General features: G+C 58.0%; 2 protein-coding genes across 6 annotated transcripts; both read right to left on the minus strand.

Moving 5' to 3' along the window:
- Positions 1–1045: 1045 nt before the first annotated feature.
- On the minus strand, positions 1046–12211 carry LOC125703537 (uncharacterized). Its single transcript, XM_048968129.1, has 13 exons — positions 11701–12211; positions 6662–6721; positions 6503–6541; positions 6340–6414; positions 6206–6242; positions 6036–6085; positions 5924–5951; positions 2828–2916; positions 2288–2326; positions 2113–2187; positions 1532–1568; positions 1369–1399; positions 1046–1249 (listed from the first exon to the last, which is right to left on the minus strand). The coding sequence occupies exons 1-12, from the start codon at positions 12194–12196 to the stop codon at positions 1375–1377; spliced, it is 1050 nt and encodes a 349-aa protein (XP_048824086.1). The 5' UTR covers positions 12197–12211; the 3' UTR covers positions 1046–1249; positions 1369–1374.
- A 99-nt stretch (positions 12212–12310) lies between these two features.
- TMPRSS13 (transmembrane serine protease 13) lies at positions 12311–24017 on the minus strand. 5 transcript variants are annotated; one of them, XM_048968536.1, is made up of 13 exons: positions 23918–24017; positions 19830–19989; positions 19510–19611; positions 19074–19196; positions 18858–18987; positions 18672–18764; positions 18552–18595; positions 18132–18291; positions 17876–18048; positions 17607–17705; positions 17234–17376; positions 17000–17152; positions 12311–16916 (listed from the first exon to the last, which is right to left on the minus strand). In XM_048968536.1, the coding sequence occupies exons 1-13, from the start codon at positions 23936–23938 to the stop codon at positions 16902–16904; spliced, it is 1416 nt and encodes a 471-aa protein (XP_048824493.1). In that variant the 5' UTR covers positions 23939–24017; the 3' UTR covers positions 12311–16901. The 5 variants fall into 5 exon arrangements, with proteins under 5 accessions (XP_048824493.1, XP_048824492.1, XP_048824497.1 ...); XM_048968535.1 differs by having other exon boundaries at positions 17234–17469; XM_048968540.1 differs by having other exon boundaries at positions 17234–17469; positions 18513–18595.
- Positions 24018–25996: the final 1979 nt, after the last annotated feature.

The following is a 25996-nucleotide window of genomic DNA, read 5'->3' on the forward strand; positions in this document are numbered from 1 at the left end:
TTCCTGCTTGAACCGTGCAAAGCTGCACCAAGCCTTTATTAGTGGGTCAGTGTCAAAACAAAATTATATTTCCAAATAATCTCCTTACCGTGTTAAATAAGCACCTCAGATTATACAAATTGCACGGATTTTGTCTAATAACCTTCCCCTGGCTAATCCTATTTTACTGTCAGTGTCTGACCTCGATTTAAGCCCAAACGAAGCAGGTGAGGCAGTTTCTTCTCTGCCAACATCATAGGGAGGGGGGGAGTTTGAGTTTCCAGAATACAGAGCAATGAGGGCTTAAACCCACAGAGAGCTCTGAGTCCAAACCCGGTGCTCACTGCCCAAACTGTTCCACACAATGCACCCCACGCCCTGCTGCTGCTGGCATTACTCCCTCTATTCCCCTTTCTGTGCAACTTCTATTTTCTGCCTTGGCTCAAAGCTTGTTCCATCACTCCCAGGTGCACCCCCAGCTGCAAAGCCCTCAGGGGCAGAAGAACAGGGGCAGCACTGCGGGGCTGCACACAGCCCAGGATCAGAGCAGCAGGGCACAGCGCAGCAGCAGCATGCTGCACGGCGGTCGCTAGGTGTCTGCCTTGGTCCAGCACAGAACTCACAGCCAGCTGCACGCCTTGCTCAACAATTGCAGGAAAGGGATTTTTTTGGTTTGCATCCAAAGATGTGAAACCGATGCACAAATTGTTTCCTGTCCCTGCGCAGGAAGGATGTTCGGAGCAAGCGGTCCGAGATAAGCAAGCGCACTGACAGCCCCTCCCCAACAGCACTGACCGTGTGTGCAGGGCATCGGCCAAAAACACAGGCAGTGCATCCCATGAGGAGGGCACGTGCTGAAAATTTGGGCCCCACAGCCAGCCCTCGTGCTGGGCAGGAAGGCACTGGGGTGTTTGGGCTTGGGGACATCCTTCCCTCCGTGGGACCCAATGCAGATGGGGTTACTGTGTGCCACTGGGCCGTGCTGTGTTGGAAGATGCCTGCAAGGCAGAAATTCATTGGTGCTGGGCCAGGAGAGTGGGCAATTGAGAATGTCTCAGGCACAAAGTTTAACCTCTCTCAGCTGGAACTTTATTAGCTAAGAAACACTCGCTGGATCTACCAGAGGGGAAAGCACGAGGGCAATTAGCATCCCAGCCTTGCCCAGGGTGAGCAGGATAATGAATGGATGCATTGGAGCGGGGCAAGGGGTGGCCCTTGGCAAGGACTTCACAGCTGTGGATGAAGCTCTCCTCCCACAGCAACTCTGGAACTGGATGGAGTGGAGGGTCACAGTTCATCCTCGCACTGCTCCCCCCAGAGCAGGTGCCCGTGTGGCTCTCAGCACTGCCCTGAGCCACGCAGCCCCAGGTGCCTCCTCCTGCAGCCTACCTGCAGCTACAGGTCCTCCTCATTTCCTTGTCTGTGGATGGAAAAGTGAGGGGAGACGCGTTACCCTGGGCAGCATCATGGGGAGGGGCAGGAGGACAAGCCGGTCTCTGTCTTTGCAGCCAGCAGGAGAGATAGGGCTGCCTTAAACCCGAGCCATACCCACCTCCTCTTCTTCTTCCCTCCGCAGTGGAACCGCCGGCCTGGGGTTGAGAGGAGCAGATGAGGCTTCTTGTGCCCACAGCCCCCTTCCCTTCTCCCTCCCCATCTCCCATGAAGGCTGCAGGGCTGTCCGCACTCTGAGCTCCTGTTGCTGCCCAGCAACGCCTGAGTGCTCTCCTGGGTGCCCATCTGCCTCCCCACGCTGCTCCTACGGACGCAGGAGCTTTGCTTATCTTTCTCCCTAAAGCACTCGGGAATGTCGTGGTAAGAGCAGCTTTGCAGAGAGCCCTGCACGCTTGGCACCGCGTCCCTGGGAGCTGCCAAGGGCTGTGGGAATGCTGCTTTCTCCCTAGGGAAATGTCAGACTTTTTCTCTGCTATTTTTAATGACTGACCTTCCCTCCGAAGCCTTTGACGCTGGCAGGGAAACGCTCAATATTTACAGCGTCTCCTTCCCAACTCACTTTGTGTCGGGAGTTGGCCTGGGTGGAAATTTCTCAGGCGGCTGCGGGTGATGCCCACACTGGAAGCAGGACTGACTGACACCCCAGGAACAGAGAGGAGCCCCGTGCAGGGCAGCACTTACTGAGGATGATGAGGAGCCCGATCACAAAAGCCACGACGGCGAAGATCAGCCCCCCATGGCGGATGGTCTCATAGTCTGGGGGGAAGGATGGGAGCTGCAGCATCAGCCTGGGCGTGTGGAGGTGGGCTGCCAGCCCCCCCACTCACAGCCCCACACCTCATGGGCACCCACTTACCGTAGGTGAACCTGTCCGGGCCCTGCTCGGGTGCTTGCTCTGGAAAAGACAAAACCCAATGGGAGCCTGAGCCTGGGAGCTGGGCTCATAGTGGGTGCCTGGGCAGGGAGGTGAGGTAGAAAAGCTGAGAGCTGCAAGGAAGAGTGCTCTGATTTCCTTCCCGATCCAGTAAAGGATTCCCAAACTCTTCTTTTTCACCCCAACTCACCGTGTGCTCTCAGGATGCATTTGCAGACGCACGAGACTCGAACTAAGCTGCACACAAGGACCCGGAGCACTGAGCACCCCATGGGCTGGTACTGTCATCGTGGCTGTGCCACTCTGCGAACCACCTCACCTGATGGCACGTCCCTCGGCAAGGAGAACTCAGACTGCAGAAATGCCCTCCAGAAGCTGAATGCTGTCCGGTGCCGGTGCCCCAGCAGGCTGTGGGGCTTCGAGGACCCATCCCTGCATCTCTCCCAATGAAAGCTGCCCCCACCCTGATAACAGGAGGGTCCTGTGCTCCTGTGTGTTCCCCGCTGCCCGCAGCTCCCTTACCGTCCCCCATCGCGCCGGCGTGCCGTCCAACGGGCGTCTGGCTCTGGGAGTGGGCACCCAGGGGAAAGCATGGTAATTGGGAGGCAAACCTCATTAAACATTAACGGCCTCGGTGTAATGTTTATCGCAGTCACGAGGGGAGGCCCAGGGCTCCTGCCTGCCTTTGGGAGGGAGGGGAGGGCCTGGGCAGAGTGCCCCTGTCTCAGCTGGGAGGAGGGCTTGGATGCTGGGTGGGAGCGTGAGAAGGGTGACAGCAGTGCCAGGTCCCTGCAGTGCCAGGTCCCTGCAGCAGCCCGATCTGTGCCCCAGCCATCACTAAACCATCCCAAGGCACTCGCTGCACACCAGCGTGGCATTGCTGGTGCCAGGATGCTGCACCCCCCAAGCTGTGCCACCTTGGTGGCGAGGCTGGCTGCTAAGCAGACTGCTCCATCCAGTTAGCCCTAATCTCACCATCAGCGAGTGGGTGCCCAAGCTGCTCAGCGCTGAAGGAGCTGAGAAGAGCTGGCCCAACAGAGCAACCCCCTGGACATACCCAGGGCTCAGCTCCAACTCATCCCAGGATGTGCACACAGGGCCACACAGGCATCCGAGGTGCCATGAAGCCCAGCGTCGCTCAGCACCCCTCTCTCAATGCACCAATGGCTCAGAAGGGATGTGCCCCAAAGACCAGGGGACAAAGGGGCCCTGTGCCCATGCTGCTGGGCTCACTGTTCATGCAGCTATTGACTCTGGCTATTGTTGAAACTGCTGCTGGCTGCAGAAAAGAGCGCGGCACGGAGCAAGCTCAGAGCGCCTGCCCACTGCCAACACAAAGCCCTGTCTGTGCTGCCCAGGAGGCTGCTGCCACCTCCCCCAGGGAGCCAGGCTGGCTGCCTCCCTGCCCAGCACAGGGCACAGTGTGGGAAGGGCTCAGCCCTTGCTTTGCTCCATGCTTGCCCCCAACCTCTGCACACTACGCAGTCAGACACCGGTAGAAATGCTGTTTTATTCCTTTCCCCCTCAGATCACAGCACAGAACACACCAGTCCTTCACCACAGCAGCACGCTCGCCTATTTAAAAGGAAACACAATAGCTCTGTTTATTTGACAACAGTCAAAAGTCTGGCTGTTTCTACACAACCACAGGGTTTTTCTTTGTTTAGTGTTAACACCAACGGAACGCCACAGACACCACGGGCACTCCAACACCGACACCGGGACAGGCACACAGCGACGCAGTGGGCTGCAGGGCACGGGGGGCTGTGCCCAGGGACAGATGGAGCAGCGACAGCCAGGAGGGAGGGACACAGTACACAGGACCCCTCTCACAGCCTCCAAGATGCAGAGAGTTTTGCTCCCACGCCAGCACAGCCGCAGGTTCCCAGTGAGGCTCTGCATGGATTTGGAGAAGCCACCAGGAGCAGAGGGCTTCTGGACACAGGGGGGTGACCTGAGCCCATGGTGGCCAGTGGGCGTGCAGAGCTCTGAGCATCGCTCCCTGCTGCTACTGAGTCCTGGGGCTGAGAGCATGAGGGGTGACAACACACAGCCACTGGGGGACACGGACACAGGGCGGGCACTGGGAGGAAGTATCCCTGCCCCTTCCCACTGGAGGTGACAAGGACAGGGGCTGAGCTCAGCGTGTGTACGGTTCAGCTCCACCCCAGCAGCACACGGAGCATTGGTGAGGAGCGGTTGGTGCTGGCTGGTGGGGTCACCACTGCACAGCCGTCCTCGTTCACAGTGACACGGGATTTCACAGCCCTCTCTGCACTTTGTCCCATTTAATGCAGCACGGCGCACTGGGATGGAATTGGGGAGCTCTGAGCAGAGGAAATGGGGGCTGTGCCAGAGGGGTCCCTGCAGCCCTGAGCCCAGCACTGTGGGGCACCCGGCACAGCCCAGCCCTGGGTTTGGGGCCAGGGGGATTATTGCTGAACAGGCAATGAGTGCTGTGCTCCCTTTCTCTCCCGGCCACGCTATGGCCGGCTGCAGTCCCAGAACAGATGGAAAAGCCACCAGAATGCTGCTGGACTGTGCCAGCAAGCCAGCTGGGGGGGAGCCACGTGTGCTTGGTCCCAGCCTCACCATGTGCATGCATGTGTAGGCACTCAGCAATTTCCTAAGGGCTACGGTGCCCAGGCTGCAGTAAGCTGCATGCACCACAGCCAGGGCTGTCCGTGCCCTGCAGTTCCATTGCCAGGGCCGGGAAGGAGCAGGGGAATTGACACAGCACCATGGAGGCACACGGTGCTTCGCAAACACCCCCGATGCCGCTCACCCCCTCCCAGGTCCCCACAGGACCCAGGGCAAGCCAGGGGTCCGCCATGCCCAGCCCACATCACACTCACAGCACAAGGAAGGTGAGGAGAGAGTCACTATTACAACATCAGCAACAACTAGCCCTAGAGGTAATGGTCACCTTACATTAACATACACAGCACTGGAGGCAGAGAGGACAGTGAGTGGAGTTAAGTCAGGTTAGTGGATAGAGAACCGGTGTTGAAGTACAGAGGGTAACACAGACACAGCAGCTTTGCATCTCCTCCAAGGGACCTGTTGCTGCGGGTTCAGTTTCCTGGCAGGCCGCTGGCACCTGCGTTCCGAGCATCTGTCCTCAGGTCTCTGGGTCTGCATGGGGAGGATGGCGGGGGTCAGCTGGGCACACGCTGCAGCCCTGCCCTGAGTGGGGACAGAACACGCTCCTACCATCACAGTGACTCTTTATGAAAGCAGACCACAGCCCAGGAGCTCAGAGGAGCTCTGGCTGCAGGGTCTGTGGGCAGGCAGGAGGTGACGTGCCCCAAGGGATTTATGCACAGCTCTCTAGAAGCCCTAAAAATAAAACCACTTTGCAGTGGAGGAGCAGAAGGAAAGGGAGTGTACCCCAGGGGAAAATCCGGACAGATGCTTCCCTTTCCTGCTGTGCTGCCCAGGGCTTGCAGAGCTCAGGGCTCGCCAGCACTGCACAGTGCCTTGCCCCAACCGCAGCACCATGCTGAGGACACAGAGCTGCTCAGAGTAGGGGCCCCACAGCTGCCCTTGTGCACAGCCCCAGATCCCCCTCCCTTCTTCCCCAGCACCCGCGCTGGGACTCACTGCATGGCTCTGGTTCAGTTCTCTGCTTTCTGCGCTCCCGTTGCTGTAAAGAGAAGAGCAGAGCGGTTTGCAGAGCCTGAGCAAAGGCATTCTCCTATCCAGCACACACGGCATAAGGCAGCCTTACCATTTGAGGTGATCAGGTTCTCACCCTGAGCCTCTTCATCCCCCGGAGCTCTGCAAGGAGAAGAGCACAGTGAGAGCAGCTGGCACTGGCTGCAGCATGCAGGGCACACAGAGGAAGGTGCTTCCAGTGGCATGAGCACCCAGGGCTGTGCAGCAGAGCATCTCACTCACCTGGGCTTCTGGTGAAAACTGCACCTGCACCTCCTGCCTGCAAGGGGACAAAAATACCATGAGTGTGGGGATAAGCCATGGCTTTTCCTGATGGCTGCCCCAGCCCAGCCCCTGAGCACTGCACCCCAACTCACTGAGTATGAGAAGGATGCCAACAGTGAACAGGACCACGGCAAACACCAGCCCACCAATCCGCAGGCTTTGGTAATCTGTGGAAAGGAGAGAGACACGTTTCTGCTGGGCTCAGGGAAGGGGAGCATCTTCTGCTCCTCACTGCACATGCACAGCAACACTCACCATAGTTAAAGGGGTCTTCCTCCTTCTCTTGGGTGCCCACTGGAAATAAGCAGACAAAGGATGTAATGTGAGCATAATGAAGGGTGAAAAATTCCACCCTCTCTGCCCAGGGAGGGGATTGCCCCTGCAGGCTGCTGTGCACAGAAGCACCGTACCCACCATCCGCCGCAGCTGCCGACACCAGCAGGGAGCACAGGACGATCAGCACCGCCTCCATGGCTGCAAGCAAGAGGGAGGAGCAGGGTCAGTGCCCAGTGATGGGGACATGGGGAGGGCTGCCCATCACACAGGAATGGGGAGGGTAACAAAGCCCCGGCAACCCCTGTTGTGATGTCTGATACTATCACCATACCCCAGTTCCTACGCCTCGTGTCATCACCATACCCCAACCCCAATGCTTGGTACCAACACCATACCCAGCCCCACCAGCTGGCACCATCACCATACCCAGCCCTGATGCCTGTTGCCATCACCATACCCCAACCCCAATGCTTGGTGTCATCACCAGACCCGGACCCATTGCCTGACGCGATCATCGTATTGCCCACCCTGATGCCTGGTGCCCATAACCCTCCAGCATTTCACACCTATCAGGTGCAAAGGATGTGCCAGTAGGGTGGGAGTGGTGAGCTGAGCATTGCTTTGTGTGGAGCTGTGAGTTGCCTCTGTGCTGCCAGGGCCAGAACAGAACCCCAGGGGTGCCGGCCCCACTCCTGGCCGATGTCAGCTCAGCCTCAGGGTGGTGCCACATGGAATGGGGTGAGTGTGAGGGCTGCAATGCCTCCATCAAGGTCAACGCTGCGTCCTTCACCCAGAGCATGCTTTAATTTGTCCCAATTAGCATAGCAATTACATTCTCACGATGAGGCCTGTGACCCTGGCACTAGTGGCTGCACTTGCCACCCTCTCCCCCCCCACTCACCTGCAGCAGCAAGGAGGTACTATGAATAACCCCGGGTCCTGGTGACAGACGAGCTTGTCTCCGTCCCTTACAGGGCTGGGAGGTGCAGAGCACAGCAAGGAGCTGCACAGGGCTCCTGCTCCCACACCTCCACAGGGACACTGGGGATCCTGCACCCTGAGCACTGCTGCAGCCTCAGCTCTGTGGATGCGGCTCCTCCAAGGGACTGGGAATGCTGAGGTAGGTCTGATGCTGACCCTAACCCCACAGCACGCTGCTTGCTTGTGTCCCGTTGCTGCCAGGCGGTCACCAAGCAGCCAGCAGTGCAACCCTACCTATCTTTGTTTCCATCGGGGAGCAGTAGAGACACTCCTGGGGGCAAAGCAAAGAGGTGGCACTGTGCTACACACTGGGGGCACAGAGCAGGGGACACCCCCAGCGCCGGGTGGGCCAGGTGCCAGCTCTGGGCACACAGTGTGGGCTCGGTGGCCATACATGGTGCAGAGAGCAGCTAGCTGCAGGAAGGGGTTATCAACCCTGCACAGCCCCGATAGCACCGTGCCGCAGAGGCACCGCAGCTGCTGTGCTGGATGAGTGCCGACAGGAGAGGGGCCCACAGCAGAGCAGGAATTCAAGGGATGCGGATCCCTGGCATCGGGCTGCGCAGCCCTGTGGAGCCTGACCTGCTTTAGGGACAACCTCTGTTCCAGAGACGGGCAGGCGTGGGCACAGGGCCCCCAGATCCCCAAGTGGAGCAGTTGTGTGCCCAGAAACGGCGCCCAGAGCCAACCCCAAGCAGTCAGGGCAGGGACCCACGTCTCCACAGCCTCATTAATTCACCATTCCCAGTCACATCCCATGACAACTCGCGTCCTTCCCTCCCTTCTCACGTCCTGTCATTTGGAAGCAAATGCGCTTCATCCGAACGCCGGAGGGTTTAATTTCCCCCTCCTGCAGCTGCCGCTGCCTTTGTGCAGCACAGGCCGCACTGCCACACCACTGCCCAGGCAGCTCCCTCGTTTGCTCAGGCACGTAACTCTGGATAATTACCAGGTTTTAGAAGCGTGCACAAAGAGCCCAGCAGCTGGTGATACAGTAACTTCTAGTTGCACATTTCCCCGTGTCCTTTATCTCACGGCCTCTATCTATTTTCAGTGTAGGCAGACGGTGCCAAATCAGTGGCATTACCCAACAGGAGGCTGCTGGGGGCACGTGGACGTGGTGCAGACCCCCACACAGGCACTGTGTGTGCTACTCTCAGCCCTCTGCTCACTTTTGGGCTTCTCGAGCATGGCAGAGTTCAGCTTTTCGCCAAGCCAAGCACACAGCACACATATGTTCTTTGTTTTCCTAACTCCCTTCTGGAAATTCACACACTTTTGCACAGCACAACGTTGCTCCGCACACGTTAACCACCAGGATTGGCAGTGGCCTCGCTGGGAAAACAAACACCACATTCTGGAGTGCAGATGAGCCCATTTCTCCTCCAAGGAAGCATATGCTTTGCAAATCATCCCAGGTTTTTGGGTTCTTTTCAAGCTGGCCCACCCACTTCTTTGTGAAGCTGAAGTAAAGTGAGAAGAGCAAACACTGCACGGGGTTTGCCTTCCTCCCCGCCTGCACCATCAGCTTGAAGCACTCAGGGCTGAAGCTGCTGCCCACTGCCCTCCATTCACACCCAGCAGCGTCCTGCACACAGCACGGCCACTGAGCAATGGGGACCAATCCATCCCCCCCAGCACTGGTGTTAAGCTGCTGATCACCGAGCCGTGCAGCCGTGTAAACCTCCATGTAGGGGAGTGCAGAGCGCTGGGCACGTGACTTGAATCAAAACATGTGTTGGTTTTGTTTTTTTTTCCTGTTAAAACGGATGGATCTGCCATAACAGAGAGCAGCACAGGAAGCGGGGCAGCGGCACGCAGGGCTCTCCTGCACCATCGCCGTGGGTCAGCCGTTTCAACAGCCGTTTTAACAGGGAATACCAATCCTTGCCCCCCCATCACCACCCCATACCCACCCCAGGGTGTCTGAGCCAGGCAGGCAGGGGGCTCAGCACCCGTACCCTGCAGGGCTCCAGCAACAAGGAGCCGGGCTCTGCCTGCTCCTGGGCAAGAGCCAAGGTGGTCCCACAGCACCCAGTGGGATACGAAGGCAGGGTGTAGCTGGGGAGAGAGGAGAGCGGGGAAATCCCAGGCAGGAAGACCCAGCTTGCTGAGGAGCTCTCTGAAGCCCTGCCAGGGCAAGGCGGGTACATTTGTAATGGTCTCCAGTCTTGAAGCACCCTTTCCCTTTTCATTGTTTTGCACAGATCAGCCCTGTCAAGTCTCAGCCATCACCGCCCAATGCTGGGCAGCCTCCCTCCATCAAGAGCCCTGGGGGCATCTCCTGGAGATCAGACCTAGTTAAAATCTCCAGTTTCTGTGCAAAGCCCACAGACGGTGACAGCAGAGCTCAGTTGCCTGAAGCATTTAGGAGTGTGCATGTGTGAATGGACATTTCCAGCTACGCATAGATGTGCTCTTCTGCCATCTCACGTCAGCATCAATCTGGCTATAAATGTGCCTGTCATGCCTCTTCTTCCTAAATGAGAGGAAGGAGGATTTCCAGCCCCCACCGCTCCAACATGGACATCACTTCCCAAATTTGGTGATGATTCAGAGGTTGGCCGGGTGGAAGACAAAACCGACCTGCCTAACATCAAGCTGTCTCTTGTGCATATCTGCCCAAAGCAGGGAATATTCAAAGGAAACCCTCTCTGGGATCCCGAGGAACAGACTTATGCAGACCCCATAGACCAGCCCTGACCCTCTGGATGCTCACAGGAGCACATGGTCACAGGGGATCACTGCAGATAGCCCACACCCTGTGCTCTCTCACCAAGCTTGCCACCTGCAGGGTTTCACCCAGCCCTGAAGCACCCAGAAACCCACAGCCACCTCCCCCAGCTTGTTCTCTGCTCATTTGCTTAACAGATAACCAGGTGTCGTGGAGCTGAAATTTGCAAACACACCAGTCTGAAGCACACCCAGCACTCCGCAGCTCTCACTGCACCTCAGCCAAATCCTGGGCTCTGCTCACTGTGTGCAGACAGCCAGGTACCGAGCATAGGTCCCTGTGCCTTGTGCCAGTGCTGCCAGGCTGTGAGGAGGGACGGCTGGCACGGGATGTCTCCATAGCGGTGTGCACAACAGCTGCAAAGCTCGGAGGCTCTTTTACAGCCCAGAATCACTCCAAGCTCCCGAAAGGCAAACAAAGAACACAGCTCCGTGTAGAGCTCCCAGCTCACTGCAGCATGGAGTACGTGCAGACTTCCTCCATGCTGAAGTCTGAACTCCTGACAAAAGCGTGACTCTCCGCAAGCGAGAAGGGAACTAAAATTAAAACACGAACGTGGAACACGAGCAACACGAGGGGCAGCAGCAGGCAGCCCCGCGCCTGGCCGGGACGGGGTGTTTCCTGGCAAGGCGACTGCAACAGGTGGCCCTGCTCTGCAGTGACTGCACTTTCTGCTGGCAGCACTCCCCGTCACCCCGCCTCACGCTGCCACCCAACACATGGGCAGTTCCTTGGACTTCTCTTCATTGCAACCAGAGCAAAATCACTCGGTGGGGCTGAAAATCCCACTGGGTGCAGGGGACGGCTGCGTGCTGCCATGCACTTGTAGCTGTTCCCACGGGGCTGCTCCTTCACGCTGCAGAGCTTATTCACATCCACACAAACCACCTGTCACTTTCCCTCCCACAGAAATATTTCTGCAAGATCCGAGTTCCGCCACATGGACTCTGATATCTGTTTCTTCGGGAAGCACTAATTACACACCCGGAGACATGCTCTTCCTTTCCTCTCGTCTGCCTTCCCAGGATATAAAGCACTCAACTGTTTATGTATTGCCACGGCGTTACTAAAATATTTAACAACATGAGCCTGAACGTTGCCAAATATTTGGCGAGGAGCAGCCGCCTCCCTTTTCCTCGACGGCTGCACGGGGCGCAGCGAGCAGGGACAGCCCAAGTCCCCCCACGGTGGGAGACGGGAGATCCGCCCGAGCGTCTTCCCAGCACGGGGGGCTGGTAACCAGGCAACGGTGGGATGAGGGAAACCATGGTACCCGGCGTTGCCATGGCAGCCGCCAGGCCGGGGATGCGGGCGGCCTCGAGGCGAGGGGCGATGCCCCGGGCACCCATCGGGCAGCGCCCCGACGGCACGGCGGATCCCGGGGTACGGCTCGGGAGGAGCGCCCCGCGGCCACGCAGGACGGCCCCCTCCCCACCATCCGGGCCGCGCCCGCCGCACCCACCTGAGCTCTCCGGGCCGGAGCGGGGCAGCGCAGGGCAGAGCCGGGTGGAGCGGGGCCGGGGCCGGCGCTCCCCGCTGCTCCGGGCGTGCTGAGCCGAGCCGAGCCGGGCGGTGCCGAGCAGGAGCCGGACGGGCGGCGAGCGCGGCGAGCAGGGAGCCGCACAAAGCGAGCGGGGCGGGCCGGGCGGGCGGTGCCTGCCGTCGGGAGGGGCGGCGGCGGGGGGAGCCCGGGGCGGGGGCTGCGAAGAATCGGCCCCCACCCCTCCGGGAGCCCCGCCGAGGGCCGGGCTGCGAGCGGGGACGGAGCGGCCGAGAGCTTCGGGGCGGGGGTCCCGCGGGGCTTTGTGCGGGGGGTGGGCGTGAGGGAGGGCGGAGGCTTTGCCTTCTCTCCCCGCTGCGGGAATGGGGTGGGAGGTGCGGGCGGGATGCTGGCACCGCTGGGCGGCTGGCACGCCCGTGTCTGCTCCGCTCCTGCTGCTGCTGCCCTGGAGAGCCATTTCCTCGTGGCAGAACACCTCGGCGGCGCTATCAGCGGTGACGTGGTTCGTCCCCTAATAACTCAAATGCATCTTGGACAGATACCAGCCTTACTGACAGTAATGGCACATATTCCACTTTGCATTAATTTTCCAGTTTCCAGTAAAATATAAAAGCAGTCCCAGCATTTCAAGGCAATTACACAGAAGGGTCAAGAGATAGAGGCCAGCACAGAGGAGCTGGACAACATCACATCTCCTAATGCATTGGGATAACATGACAAGGCTCTCCATCACGCTGTGGTAAGTGAGGCAGGGACCAAGCGGCCATAATCAGGTTTGGGGCTCCTCTGACTTTCTGCAGCCCTCAGCTGTTATCCTTTGCGCACAGTGAAATATTTGAATGCCATGGCTGTGCCTGGGAGCTGCAATGAGGCTGGTGGGTATCTGTGGAGGTGTTTGCATCGGCTGAGAGATGCAGGCAGGCTGCAGCTCCCACAGCACTGGGCTTCTGTGCTTTCTCCTTCACTGGGTTTCTTTATTCCAGAAATACTCAAAGCATTGTCCAAAGTGAGCACAATTAAAAATTGGCACCATAGGCTTTTTGCTGCCTAAACTCAGGTGATATGAGAGCGTTGTGCACATGAGCAGCTCCTCTGGCTGTAGCAGCAAGAGTGCTCACGGAGCAGGAGAGTCTGGGGGAGCAACGACTTCTTTGGGGTCGACCCTTTTGTCAGTGCAGGGGAGGCTATGCTGATTTATGGTAACGAAGGGGCAGAGCTGAGCTGAGCTCCTGGTGCTGTTGGAGTCAGCAGAGCAGTGTCAGCAGCTCCACAAGGACATGACTTCATCTCAGCAGGGAACATCGGAAGGGAGCAGCACAAGCGGGCGTCCTCCCAGAGAGCAGGAAGGAGCCACTTGGTCTCTTGAACTTTCCCCTCTGATTGAAGATCCTTCTCGGGGTTTTGGCCATTTCTCCATCTCATGCAGACAACGCTCCGAGTGACGGCGCTGATGTTTCATCTGTGATGCAGCATGGGTCAGCAGCCCAGGACGGACGTGGGAGCTGCGGGAAGGGGCAGCAGAGCAGCTGGGAGCCCCGCATGCAGCTGGCCTTCGATTTAACAGCATACAATGGGGCCTCAGTGCCACGCATTCCCCATGAGCTCAGACTTTCCTTGCTTGCAAAGCGCTGTCACTGAGCAGCACTGCCCCAAAATGCGGCCCCCCAGCAGCGCTCCCCGCTTTGCCACCCGCAGCCCTGCACGCTGTGTGTCTTTTCCCAGCAGCCCTGTGTTAATTTTAGCTGTGCTGAGGCTCTGGGCAGGCAGCAGGCATCCCGTCCCAGGAGCCTCAGAGCAAAGCAGTTTGCTGTGGTCTGAGAACTTAACCCTGGTTTGCAGGGGATTGGGACACGGCTGGAGCTGCCTGGCAGTGCTGGAGGAAGGGGAGGGTTCTGTCCACACCCCAAGCTCAGAGCAGAGCCATCAGACCTCCCTGCTTCCTAACACCAAGCCTGAAAACATTTGCAAACTCTTCCTGATCCTGCTCGGGGCCACTGGAGAGCTGAGCAGCGACAAAGGGGAAGGCTGTGCAGAGCCACATGGCTGCTTTTAACCCAGTAACATCCTCTTTCATTGGGCCTAAGCCGTTCCTTGTGCTTGGGAGGAACCAAGGAGGCAGCAGGCTGCATTAAAGCTGGCAAAGCCTGTGTTCAACAGCAGCTCTGTATTGCCCAAGCTGAAGTTCGGCGATGCCGTGCCAAGAGATGATGCCAACCGTGGGAGGGAACCAATCCAAAGCTATGGGAAAAACATTTTTGAGAAGAAACATCACCTCTGAAACCACATAAACAAATCCATTTGGACACAACTAAACAGAGAGCTCTAAAAGGAAAGTTTGGGAAAAACAGCACTAATTGGGTGGTGATTCATATGGTGCCAGTCAGACTGTGTTTTTGTAATCTCCATTCCTGGGGGATGATTTTCAAAGCGCAGAGGAATGTGGAAGCAGCCTGGCCAGATGTGGGCTGGAAGACAGAGAGGAGCAAACAGTGCTGAGAGCAGAGGGGCAGCAGCAGAAGAGCCGGGGGCTCCCAGAAAAACAGCAAAATGAATGGGATCATCCCAAAGCAGGGCATGAGATGCTTCACCCACTGCCCTGTGCCAGCTGGGGGCAATGGGAGCAGGGCTGCTTTGCTCAGGTGTCCCAGTGCTGGAGGTGACGCTGTGCCCACAGCATCTGCTGCATCTGAGCTGTGTTTTCACTGGGAAGAGCAGAGCATAAAAGCCACAGCCAGGCAGCTGCATGAGAAACTAATCACTTTTAATCTGGTTAGAAAACTTCAGCCCTTGGGGGAAAACAGCACAGCTTTCTGGAGCTTGGACCACTGGCTGTCAGGTTTGGAAGAAATAAATTAAATTTGTATTAGGGTCTGCAATCACTTCTCTGCTTTGAGAGGCTATTTCAGAGGGCAGGAGAGCAATAACCTGCGAGGAGATGAAATCCATAGCAGAGGTGCAGTTCCTCTGCGCACTGAAATGGCCCCATTACCAGGAATACAGTTCCAAAAAGATCAGCCCTTATTGGCCTCCAATTTTTGTTTTTCTTTTTCAAAAGATCTGTTTCTCCAGCACGCCGTCTCAGGTGGCAATAAAACATTATGGGCTGCACACTCTGAGGAACACAGAGATCCCAGAGAGCCTTTGTACAAATGCGTGCCGGATCTGTAACTCAAAACCCATTGAATTCCCTGCATTAAACAGGGGAGTCATGCGGGGGCCCTACTCCAATCCCATCTCATCTGTCATGAAAAACCACTGCTTTCCATAACCTACAGCCAGCAAAGACCGAAAAAGGAGCATTTTTTCCCCAGCCTCTGTTTTTAGCTGTGGTTTTAACTGTGGTTTTCAGTGCTATCCAAACAGCAGCAGCTGTTGGATGCAACACGGCAGCTCCAGCTCCACGCACACCGTGCACACCCTGCCCAGCCCAGGGAACCCAAATCACCAGGTTCTGCAGGTCCCTCCCCTTCCTGAGCCTCAGAGACGTCGTAAAGAGAAACCAAACCATCCCTTGGCCCCCACACGCTCCCTTTGAAGGAGGCTCACGGCCGTGGGAGGTTTCTGCAAAGCTTCTTAGAAAAGCTCCTTGAGGTCGGGCTGACTCAGTGCTTCCCAAAAGGCAGCTGATCACATTGTGGAGAGCAGCCGCCGAGCACCGCCTGGCCCACAGCTCTGGTCTGAGGGTCCTTTCTACAGCCAGAGCAGAGCTGCTATCCCAAAATTCAATGGCAAACCATGGCCTTTTTCATACAGCGAGCTCTGGGAAGTGAGGTGGGGCAGCAAGTTGCCTGCAGCAGCCCGTGCATCATCAGCTTTGCAGGTGCTGCCTGCACACAGCTGGGGAGAGCAACATCCAGAAACTTCCAGAGCCTTCCCCCCTCACAAAGGGACACTTGTTGCCCGAGTCCCAGCGGCAGCGCTGTGGGTTAGGAAACAGGCAGTCCAGCCCAGAGGGAGCCCTGTCTGCACACCTGCATGTACAGCAGTCAGGGAGCCCTGTGGGATGTGCTGCAGCACATCTACTGGGGGTCAGGAAGGAGAGGCAGGGCTCTGGGAGGGATGCAGGGCAGCCTATTTCAGAGAGTGCTGCTGAGCCCTGGCTAAGAGCTTCAGCCCCCGCAGCTGGGGATGCTGCAGAGGCATCTGCTCATCACAGGGCTCCCAGCTCCTGGGGCTCAGCGGCTCCCAAAGAACCATCTCCACAGAGCACTACTGAAACATTTATTGAGAACAGTGTGGGGCAGCCAGGAGCACCAGGACCCCCTGCAGCTCCGGGTACAGCCTCAGCAGAGCAGCAGCCTGCCTCCATCCAGTGTGCACACACCTCGACACGTCTGCTCTGAGACATCTGTGCGTCCTCTATGGACTGCATGCAGCGCTGAGACAAATCTGGCACCTGGCACTGGCCATGGAGCTGGGAGATGCTGGGGCTAACATGGGGCTGGGTGCTACTCTATATCTGCTGCTGGCTTCTGTCACGTGTCACAGAATGGCCCTGCTGCCCCCAGGAGCAGAACAGCCCTGCGCTGCTGCCCAACAGGGCAGGCAGGGAGCTGAGAGTGGCTGCGCAAAGTCCCAGTAGTGTGTGCTTCCAGGGCATAGAAAAATAAATAAATGGGTGTTTCTCTGCTGGGGAAGCACTTCATTTGAAAGACACTTCCTAAATCCATATGCAAATGTGAGAGCAACCACCGTTCCTCCTCCCAGCAGGTGCTTCAGCTGCCCCATGGGGCTCCCCTTTGCTCGGCTGTCCCCGCAGCGAGCAGAGGAAGGGGCTCACTCACCACAGGCACCTGCAGCTTTCTGCTCCTGGCTTCCAGTTGCAGGGATGGGCAGCAGCCCCACATCTTCTGGCTGTGCCCACATTCAAGGACACATGGTCCTGGCAACTCTGTTTGCAGGCCAGGGGCCACAGCTGAGACGGCAGCTCCAAGTGGGCACATCCAGCACAGACTGAGGCCCGGACAGAGACATCTCCATGTCCTCAGCAGGACAGAGGTGTTCTGCAGGTGCTGCGTTGTCGCAGTCCAGGCAGCTGCAGGTCCCCAATTGCATGAGCAGCCCGGAGGAGCAGGGACAGCAGCTGATACACCGTGCCCTGGTGACAGGGGGAGCGAGGGGCCGGTGCCAGCCGGTGCTGCTGCACAGGTTCCAGCCTGGCTTCAGTTGTTCTCGCTCTGCAAGGGGTAGATAGCAGGGGTAGAGGTGAGGCACGGGGCCAGGTTGGACCCACTCCTCTCCCTCCATGCCCCAGTCTCACCTCCATTTTGCTGTAGATCCAGCCAAGGAGTTTCGTCACACGCGTGTAAACCCCAGGCTTGTTCTTCTGGCCGCATCCTGTCCCCCAGCTCGTCACGCCAGCCACGTACCAGCGGCCGTTGTCCTCACACACCAGGGGCCCCCCGCTGTCCCCCTGGAACGGAGGGGCAAAGTGGTGATGAGAGCAAGCAGAGGGCATCCCTGCGTGTCCCCAGGCACGCCCTGCCCCGCTCACCTGGCACGCATCCTTCCCCCCCTGCAGGTACCCAGCGCACATCATGCGCGGGGTCAGGTAGCCCTCGTACACCTTGTCACTGTTGCAGATCTTGTAGTCGATGAGTTTGACTTCTGCCTCCCTCAGCTTTGGGGAGGTGTTATCTGCAAGGCAGGAGGAGCCGTCGGGCAGGGCCAGCCTCGGCCCCCCGCTGTAGGAGGGAGCAAGCTGCTGCTTCTCGCACACCTTCTGCAGAGCTGCACGGGCAGGAGAGCGCCTGCTGTGTGTCAGCTCTGCATGGCACGGCCCTCACACACCCCACAGGAACACGCACGTGGGGTGTGCATGAGCTCTGGAGCAGCTGGCATCCTCCCTCCCTCCCTCCCTCCCTCACCTTCGTTCTCCCTGGTCTTCCCAAAGCCGGTGATGAAGCAGGACCTGCCGGTCTGGAACCGCTGGCCGTGCATGGGGAGGCAGGCAGGTCGAACCTGAGCTGGATGAAAACCAGAAGAGAGAGATGAGTCACTCACCAACAGAACAACAGCACAGTCACCCGCCCTGCAGCCAGGGCAGAGCGTGGGCTGCTGGAAGCGCTCCCCTCTGAGCTGACCCCGTGGGGTTCCACAGCCCCCAGGACCACCCCCACCCACCCAGTCCTGCCACCTGAGAGCGTCAGCGGTCGGGAGAGCTTCATGAGAGCAATGTCATAGTCATCATGGTCATCGCTGTAGTTGGAGTTGATGATGACCTGGGAGACGGGGATGCCCTCCATGGGCTGCTTGAGGTCTGACACCCCGCCGTACACCTTCCAGTCATCGAGGATCTTCATGCTGTTCCTGGGCATGGAGGGGGAGGCAGTGGGGGTGAGACACACAGCCATGCCCAGCGCCAGGGCTGCTGAACGCAGAGCAGCACTCACATGAAGAAGCAGTGCGCGGCGGTGAGCACCCACTGCGCATCGATGATGGTGCCGCCGCAGATGTGGACAGGCCCGTACTGCACGCTGACCTGCCAGGGCCATTTGCTCACCGAGGTTTCCTTCCCTCCGATGATTCGGCCTGAAATCCTCTGCCCACAAGCTGCAGGAGAGAGCAGAGGGCTGAGAGAGGGGGTAAACCAAGAGGGTGTGCACAGCGCATCCCCACCACTGCAGTCACCGGCAGCGCTCAGCGCAGCCTGCATGGGGCTGCAACCTTCATTGCTTTGTATTACCCAGAATATTCTGCTGGAGAACACCCTCTTTGCCCAGCCCATCACAAAGATGGGAAGAAAACCCTTCCAAGCATTTGCTTGGCCTTGCCTGCCCTCGTCCTCACGCCTTGCTGGACAGCCCGCTTACTTGTACACCGCAGGGAGACGAATTTCCCTGTCAGACACTGGGAGCTGTGGGAGAGAAGAGAAGGACACACGTCAGCCCCAGCCTGACCTCCAGCTCAGGTGGCAGGGGGCTGCCTGCTACCTGTTGAGGCTCTGCTGGATGGTGTCCCGCTCATCCGTCACCGTGAGGCTCTTGCCAGAGATGTGCAGGGGGATGTATTCTGTCTGCGACGCGCTGGGAGAGAGGAGGTGAGACAAAAGTGTTGGGCAAAGCCTCCCCAGGGTAAACCTGCAACCCTGGGGCAAAGATCGGGACAGGAAGGATTACTTCTGGAAGCCCAGCTGCCGGCAGGTCTTTCTAGAGAAGGACTCGTCCCAGGTGCTGCTGCACACCGGCAGCCACTGGCTCTCAGCGCTGGAGTAAACGTGGAGCAAGGACTGGTCGGAGCTGAACCGCACTGCAGGGATGGAGGGGGGTCAGCAGCACCCGGCGCTGCGGGGCTCCCCCCGCCGGGGCACGGCGCTCCCGGTGCTGCTGCCTTACCGCAGCCCAGCTCGTCGCTCCTCTGGGAGCAGTCCACCACGCCGTCACAGCGCACGGGGTTGTCCTTGCAGGTCTCGGCGGGCTCCTTGTACACGATGCCGGTCTGCGACCGCCAGAACATAACTGGGGACGAGCGCGAGCTGCGGTGAGGCTGGGTCCAGAGGTCTGCCACGAGAGCCTCCCATCCCGCCCTCAGCAGCTTGGTTGCAGGGTTTGGATCCCGAAGGGCCGCGGAGCCAGGGCAGGGCTGGAGGCACCAAGCATCTCCCTGCGCCCTCCCGTCCACCAGATGTCAGGAAAACTCAGAAAATGGGAAGCGCGCATCTCTGCTCCGCCTCCCGGCCCTCCCCTGCAGGGTGCCGGCCCGGCAGCCGTCCTCCCAGCCCGCTGCCCCCCCACCCAGCGCTCACGCAGCGGGGATGAAGCCGGCACTCACACAGCAGGATGAGGGCGACGATCAGCACGATGAGGACGGAGACGCAGAAGATGAGCGCGAGCCGCCGCTGGCTCATGCAGGGAGCTCTGAACATGGAGGATCCTGGCAGCGGGACGGGGCAGAGTCAGGGGGAGCGCAGCCTCCTCGAGGCACCCAGACCCCGTCCTGGACTTGAGCGTGTGCCGCTCTCCCCTCACACCGCCAGGAAATCCCACCCTTACGCCAGCAGCGAGCACACGGGTGCATTTTCTCCTTCCATCACTTCTGCGGGAGAGACCAGGACTGGGCTGAACCCAGAGCACAAACCACCATCATCTTACGTGTGCTCTCACAGGCTGCGCACGGGACCGGGGCCGGGATGGAATCGGGGCTGTAGGGCTTGAAGCTGATGCCGAGGACGTTCTCCCGAGGCTGCGGGGGCCGGATGCTGAAGATGCTGCTGGCTGTGGAGGCATGGAGGGAGCTGGGCGATGCCGTGGTCTGTGTGAGCAGAGGGCTGTGTTATGACAGCGGCCATCACTCACTGCCCGATGCAAAGCTCTCAGCACCCTGCTGGCACAGCTGAAAGCCTCTGTGCCAGAAAGTTTCTCCCTATTTGGAGGCTGCTGGGCAAATTTTCCAAATGGCTTCCATCAGAGCCATCAGCCGGGTGTTTGGCATCAGCCACACCATGGCCCAGTTCCATGGGGCTAATGCCCCAATTTATGCATCTATCTTTAATTAGCCATTTGAAAAATACAGCGCAATGTCCAACTGTTATTTAGTAATACTTAATAATCAGTGTTTTCCAAGCCCTGAAACATCCTGCAGCCTGGAATGCTGTTCTGCAGTTATGTCACTCCTGACCTGTGAATTTGCAGAAGAATATGTATTTGTTTCCGTTCCCCCAGATACTCTCCCCCAATGCTTCCCCAGCTTTGACCAGCTCCACAAGCAAAGCCTCTCATTTTCCTATGAAGCAGAGACCTCACATGCACACAGCCCGCAACAAAAGTCTTTTCCTCTGCCATGGTCATTTCATTTGCAAAATCTCAAACCTCTTTGGCAATGAGAACTGACCGTGTGCCTTCTGGAGGCTGTGCACTGCTCCCAGCAGGTTCTCCTCCCCTCCTGGTTCCAGTTCCCTCAGCTTGCACTGTGCTGCTCAGTGAAGCCACCCACCAACTACTGCCAGGCAGAATTTTGACTGCATCCCTACACACAGCATCACCACTGCACCATCAACAGAGGAGCGTGCATCCATTGGCAGCACAGGATCACCTCCAGGGGACTGCTGTGCCCATCAGGAGCTGGGATTTAGCACATCCCTTCACAGCCCTGCAGCTGCTGGGCTCACATTTCTCCATCACTGGGAGCACCTGGGTGCAGGGCACAGCTTGGGGACAGCGCGGTGCTGGCAGAGCTCTGGGCACTGCTTCCACACTGCCCCTTCCACCTGGATTCTCCCTGCCCTCGTGCTTCCTGCTGGCAGCCCAGGGCCCTAATGAGCACATCAGGATCCTGCTCAGGCTCATGCTTTGTAAACATGGCTGTGCCCTTTCGTGCAATGCAGCAGTGTCACTTCCTGGGCATTATCCCCTGAGTCACACACCTGGTGTGGCCACGCACAGGGTCTGCCATGGATTGGGAGCCCCATGCGAGGGGAAAACACCTCTGGAACAGCCCCCTCTGAGCCCAGGCACAGCACCCAGGGTGCTCAACGCAGCACTGCTGACATCTCCTTCCCACCAGGAGCCACCTCCCACCCCACAGCATCACCCACCACTGCCCTGACCCACAGCGGAAACCTGAGACCTTTCCCAGGCAAAGTTCCTCCCACACAGAGGAAGTTCTGCTAAATGCCAGTGCCAATTGTGTTAGCCGAGTATCTGCAAGCTATCACCACGTCTGCTATCTCTCTTTGAACCCATCCTGTGGGGAGAGGAATGTTTCACTTATCAGATCAGCTAAAGCCAAGCATCAGCAAAGCACTGCAGAGCAGCCCCACTTCAGGTATGCGAAAGCATCTCCAGCTCTGGGTTACAAACGTCTCACACAAATATCTACATAACACCATTGGTTAAATTGCTCTTGCTTTGCAGAAAGCACGTGGCCTTTCTTATACTGTTGGACTATTAGTTACCCATTTCCTCAAAAGTCTAAAGTCCAAACATTGTTTTAAGCTCTATCACAGGTGCTAACCAACCCTTTATCACGGTGCCCAGCAACCAGCACAACTAGTTACTGTTGGGTGACCACAGGAGCAGAGAGCAAACAGCAGCAGCTTTACAGGGATGGTGTTTCTGCCAGAAGCTACCACTCGTGGCCACAAAGCCTTTACTCTGTCAGCTTTTGAACAGCAGTCAGACTCAGAGCAATGACTCTCTCACACATGTGGCTGTGGTTTGAGCCATTTTTCTGTCGTCCTTTCCGCAAATGTTCCACCTGCTGTGAGAGCATTTAGCATTGCTGTGGGGTTAAGCCTAGAAGTCATGTAAGCATGTGGGGATCAGTGACTTCTTTGGCACGGGCAAAGCCTGAGCTGCAGGGAGCAGAGGACCCGCAGCACAACCCCTGTTGGCACAGACGACACCTTCACCCTTCTCAGCTCAGCTCTGCATTGCATCTTTGGGCATCCCATCCCATCCACACTGCAGCCCAGACCCCATGCACTGACCTCCAGCTCAAGGCTCAGCCTGTGATGACGCTGACAAATCCACACCAGGAGGTCACAAACCCCAGGGAAAATCCCAGCACCGTGGAGCTGGGCTGGATCCAGGTGGGATGGGGAGGGAAGCGAGAGCAATTGCTGGCAGTTTCAGAGTGGGAGGGAGAGCAGAAGCCGGGTGGCACCTGTGGTGTTGCAACAGGAGCCGAGGCCCAGCAGCATCTCAGAGGAGCAGGAGGATCAGCAGACTCCCAGAAAATCAGAGCACCCAGAAAATCAGAGCAGCGAGAGGGGCTGGAGGCAGTCTGCCTTAACCAAGCGGCAGGAGCTGCCCAGGCAGGAGATCATCTTTCTCAGCTGAGCTCACTGCTGTTGCGCAGGGAATCATCTTCCACCTGTCAGCAGAGTGCTGGGTCCTGTGCCAGACCAGCTCTGAGAGCTGACAATGGCAACATTGTCCCCATGCCCCTGGATTGAGCCCTCCTGAGCCTGCAGGTGTCTGCAGTCCCTACACAGCCCCACGTTCCCATGAAGTGCACAGCAGTGCTGGCCCAGATCTGAGCCCCCAGCTCAGCCCAGCCGCAGGGAGCCGGATGCTGTACAGGGGGCAAGCATAGGGAAGTGAAAATCCTAAAGTGCACAAGGGACATTTTGCAAGCGTGGGTGACAAGGCATTGAGTCAGCCCCATCGGGCCAGGGCCAGGTTGCCATATAGCAAAGTGTGGAGCCCTTCAGGCAGAGATCAGAAATTGGTGCAGGGGGTGAGTAAGCACTGCTCAGTCAATTCCAGAGATGGGCAAACTGAGGCACAGACAGTTGAAGTGAGGGTGGTACCTGGGATGGCCCACATAATCCAAGCAACATCCAGGTGACCCAGTGGGGATATCCAGTACTGAGTAATATTCTCTGTGTGCAGGCATCCAAATCCCAGCCCCGCTGTCACCATGGTGCTCCTCCCTGCTTTGGGTGACACAGTTAGCTGGGATCACACAGCACAGCAGTGCTGGAGGCAGGCAAGCAGAGCTCGGGGCCTTGCAAAAAAGGACAGGGCTGCAGGCAGCCCCGTATGGAAACGAGCCCCAACCCAGGCTGCCTTGGGGGCACCTTCAATTCCACTACCATGTCCTCTCCAGCCCCATCCCTGCAGCCCTGCGGACATCACGGCGCAGTCAGCGCAGTAATTACTGCCTCTTCCGGGAGGGCTGAGCCCCGTGACAGCCGGAGATGTTTTGCTCATGACGGGATGCTCACTGCACCTTGGGGAGCCCCAACAGCTGACAGAGAGCCGGCCCTGAGCAACCCAGACCCTAAAGAATGGGGGGAAAATACCAAGAAAGTGGGTCAGGGAGGGCTGCCAGGGCCACCTGTGTGCTGCCAGTGCTGCCAGCATGCTGGAGCCCAGCAGAGCGTGGCTCCCACAGGTGTCCTAGCATCCTGCCGTGCTTAGTAGCCTGCCCTCAGCTGGCCTCCATCCTTGCAAAACCACCAGAGCCACAGATCCCTCAAACATGGTAAAGCGGTGGGGCTGAGAGGCCATCCCTCTGACAGCATGGAGCTGAAGGTGCTGGTGGCACTCAGCTTCCTCCTCCCCACTCCACATCCCCATGGCAGAGCCTCCCGGTCCTTCCCCCACCAGCACTCAGTGCCCAGGGGAGCAGGGAAGCAGAAAGCAGCCCTAAAACACCCAAAACAAGTGACTCACACAGGCCTTAGAACAAACCCCAGCCAGCTCCAGATCCCAATTTGCTGCCCATGCCTTACCGGAGAGATTTTCCCTTCCATGGGCCGCTGTGGGGCTGGGCTGGGATCACAGCTCCGGCACAGCCATTCCCTGCTGCGGAGCGAGGTCAGGTCCGCGGGGACGGGGCAGGATCTGTTTGGTGAGCGGGTTTGTACGTCAGTGCCAGCACGGAGGAAACCAGTCGGACCTGCCGCCCAGCTCCACTGCTGCCTGTTTCCCAACCGCTGCAGGCACAGCGTGCAAAACACCTGCCTCTGCGCCCTGAGAGGAACGTGGCTATGGATAAAGGCTGGTGAGGTGACGGCTGGCCATGGGGAGAGTGAGTGCCAGCTGGGCAGCCAGGCACTGGGGCTGCCAATAGCTCCTCGCTGCAGCTTGATCACCCGCAATTCTGTCCTGGATGGGGATGGCAGGGGGTGTGTGCCCCAGCAACAGCCCGCAGAGTCACAGAATCACCAAGGTTGGAAAAGACCTTCAAGATCATCCAATTCAACCGTCCACCATCACCAGTACTACTCACTAAACAATGTCCCTCAACGCAGAAACACTCGTGTGTGGGGTCAGGGTGGTCAGAGTCACAATACGTCACTGGAAAGGATGTGAAATGTCATCTTTGTTCTTAGAGATGGCAGGGACAAGCAGGGACATCTCAGCTTGTAGGGTGCCAAGCCTAAAGCCCTCCTCATTTCACTGCCCCAGCTTGGGGTGGGGAAACTCCATCCCTCCACCTGTCCAGGGCTGCCCCCCTGCTCCTGGGCACACTACATTCCCCATTTTCCTCCAGCAAGGCCTGGCTGGAGCAGACCTTTTCCTGCACCCTGTCTGGCAAGTCCACTTTCAACACAAACTTCTCAATGGGTGACGTTCATTTCTAGGGTTTCTGAGCATCCCTTGGCATGCTGCACCATCCTCTCCTGTTTGCACACACAGAACTGAGAGCATTTGGCTGCTTTCTGCAGCTACCCTGTGCCATGCCCTGCAGGGTGTGAAGCAGAGGGAATAACATTGCCCCCGGTGCCCCGGCTCTGACACCTCTGATCTGCAGCTCTCGGGAGGCAGTTCTGCAGCTCCAGGAATGATGCCTTGCTGGAACTCACTCTCTGTAGGTGGCTTTGCAGAAAGAGAAGATGTGGAGCTGGGGCACCTGTTGCTCCCAGTGCTGCGGATGCCCTCTCAGGACCAGATTCTGGAGAAAACCTGCGGTGCTGCTCTGACTCAGGTGCTTTCCAGGTTGGTAAAAACACCATGCAAAGCTTAGTCAATTGTTTTGAAGATGAAAAAGAAACTCAGCAGTACTTTTGAGTGCTGATTTGACCTATGAACTCAAAACCTCTCCACCCAACACTGCAAGAGTTGAAAGGCTGAAAGTCTGCTCTTTTCTCTCTGGTTTTATCGCTGTGCTCTGGTGGGCAGCAGCACCCAGGGTGAGCGCAGAGCTCAGCTGTGGTTTCCCCGAGATGCTTTGAGATGAAGGTTGGGGAGCAGCCACAGCCGAGCAGTGTTTTGGAGGGGATAGAAGAGCAGCAGCAGGAGGAGCATCCTCAGCAGCACCCACATGTGCCAGGTCTGCACCCCGCAGTGCTGTCCCTAACACAGTACCTGGCAATGCTGGGGTGGCTGCGCTGCTCCTGAGGCTTTCAGAATGAACCTCCAGCTGTGGTCCTTTCTCCTCAGCCTGTTTTGTTTTCCCCTAAATCACCAGCCACATGACGGACCGCAGTTTGTCTTTTCCAGCAGGTTCCCTCCTTCCTCATTTCTGGACCCGCTGCTTTTGTTTTTCATGTCTTTACATGAAACATGGGCTGTGTGTGATGGGCTGCACCTCATCTCAGCATTTCCAAATTCTGTCCCTGCCAGCTGTGACTCAGGGCTGACAGCAGGGTGATGGAGCATCAGCTGCTACCCAGGAAAACAAAGCCTAGCTGGGCACAGCCATGGAGCAGGGCTGCTGCCACCTCCCTGCCGAGACCTGGCTGCCCCTGGGTGCTGCAGCATGCCCAGGACCTGTGCTCTGTGAACCAAGACTGCTCGGAGGCTTTGTGGTGTCCAGATGCTCTCAGTTTCTCTTGTACTTTTTATGCGTGACCTTTCCACCAGCT

The sequence above is a fragment of the Lagopus muta genome, chromosome 22, assembly GCF_023343835.1.
Source record: "Lagopus muta isolate bLagMut1 chromosome 22, bLagMut1 primary, whole genome shotgun sequence".
Taxonomy (NCBI): domain Eukaryota; kingdom Metazoa; phylum Chordata; class Aves; order Galliformes; family Phasianidae; genus Lagopus; species Lagopus muta.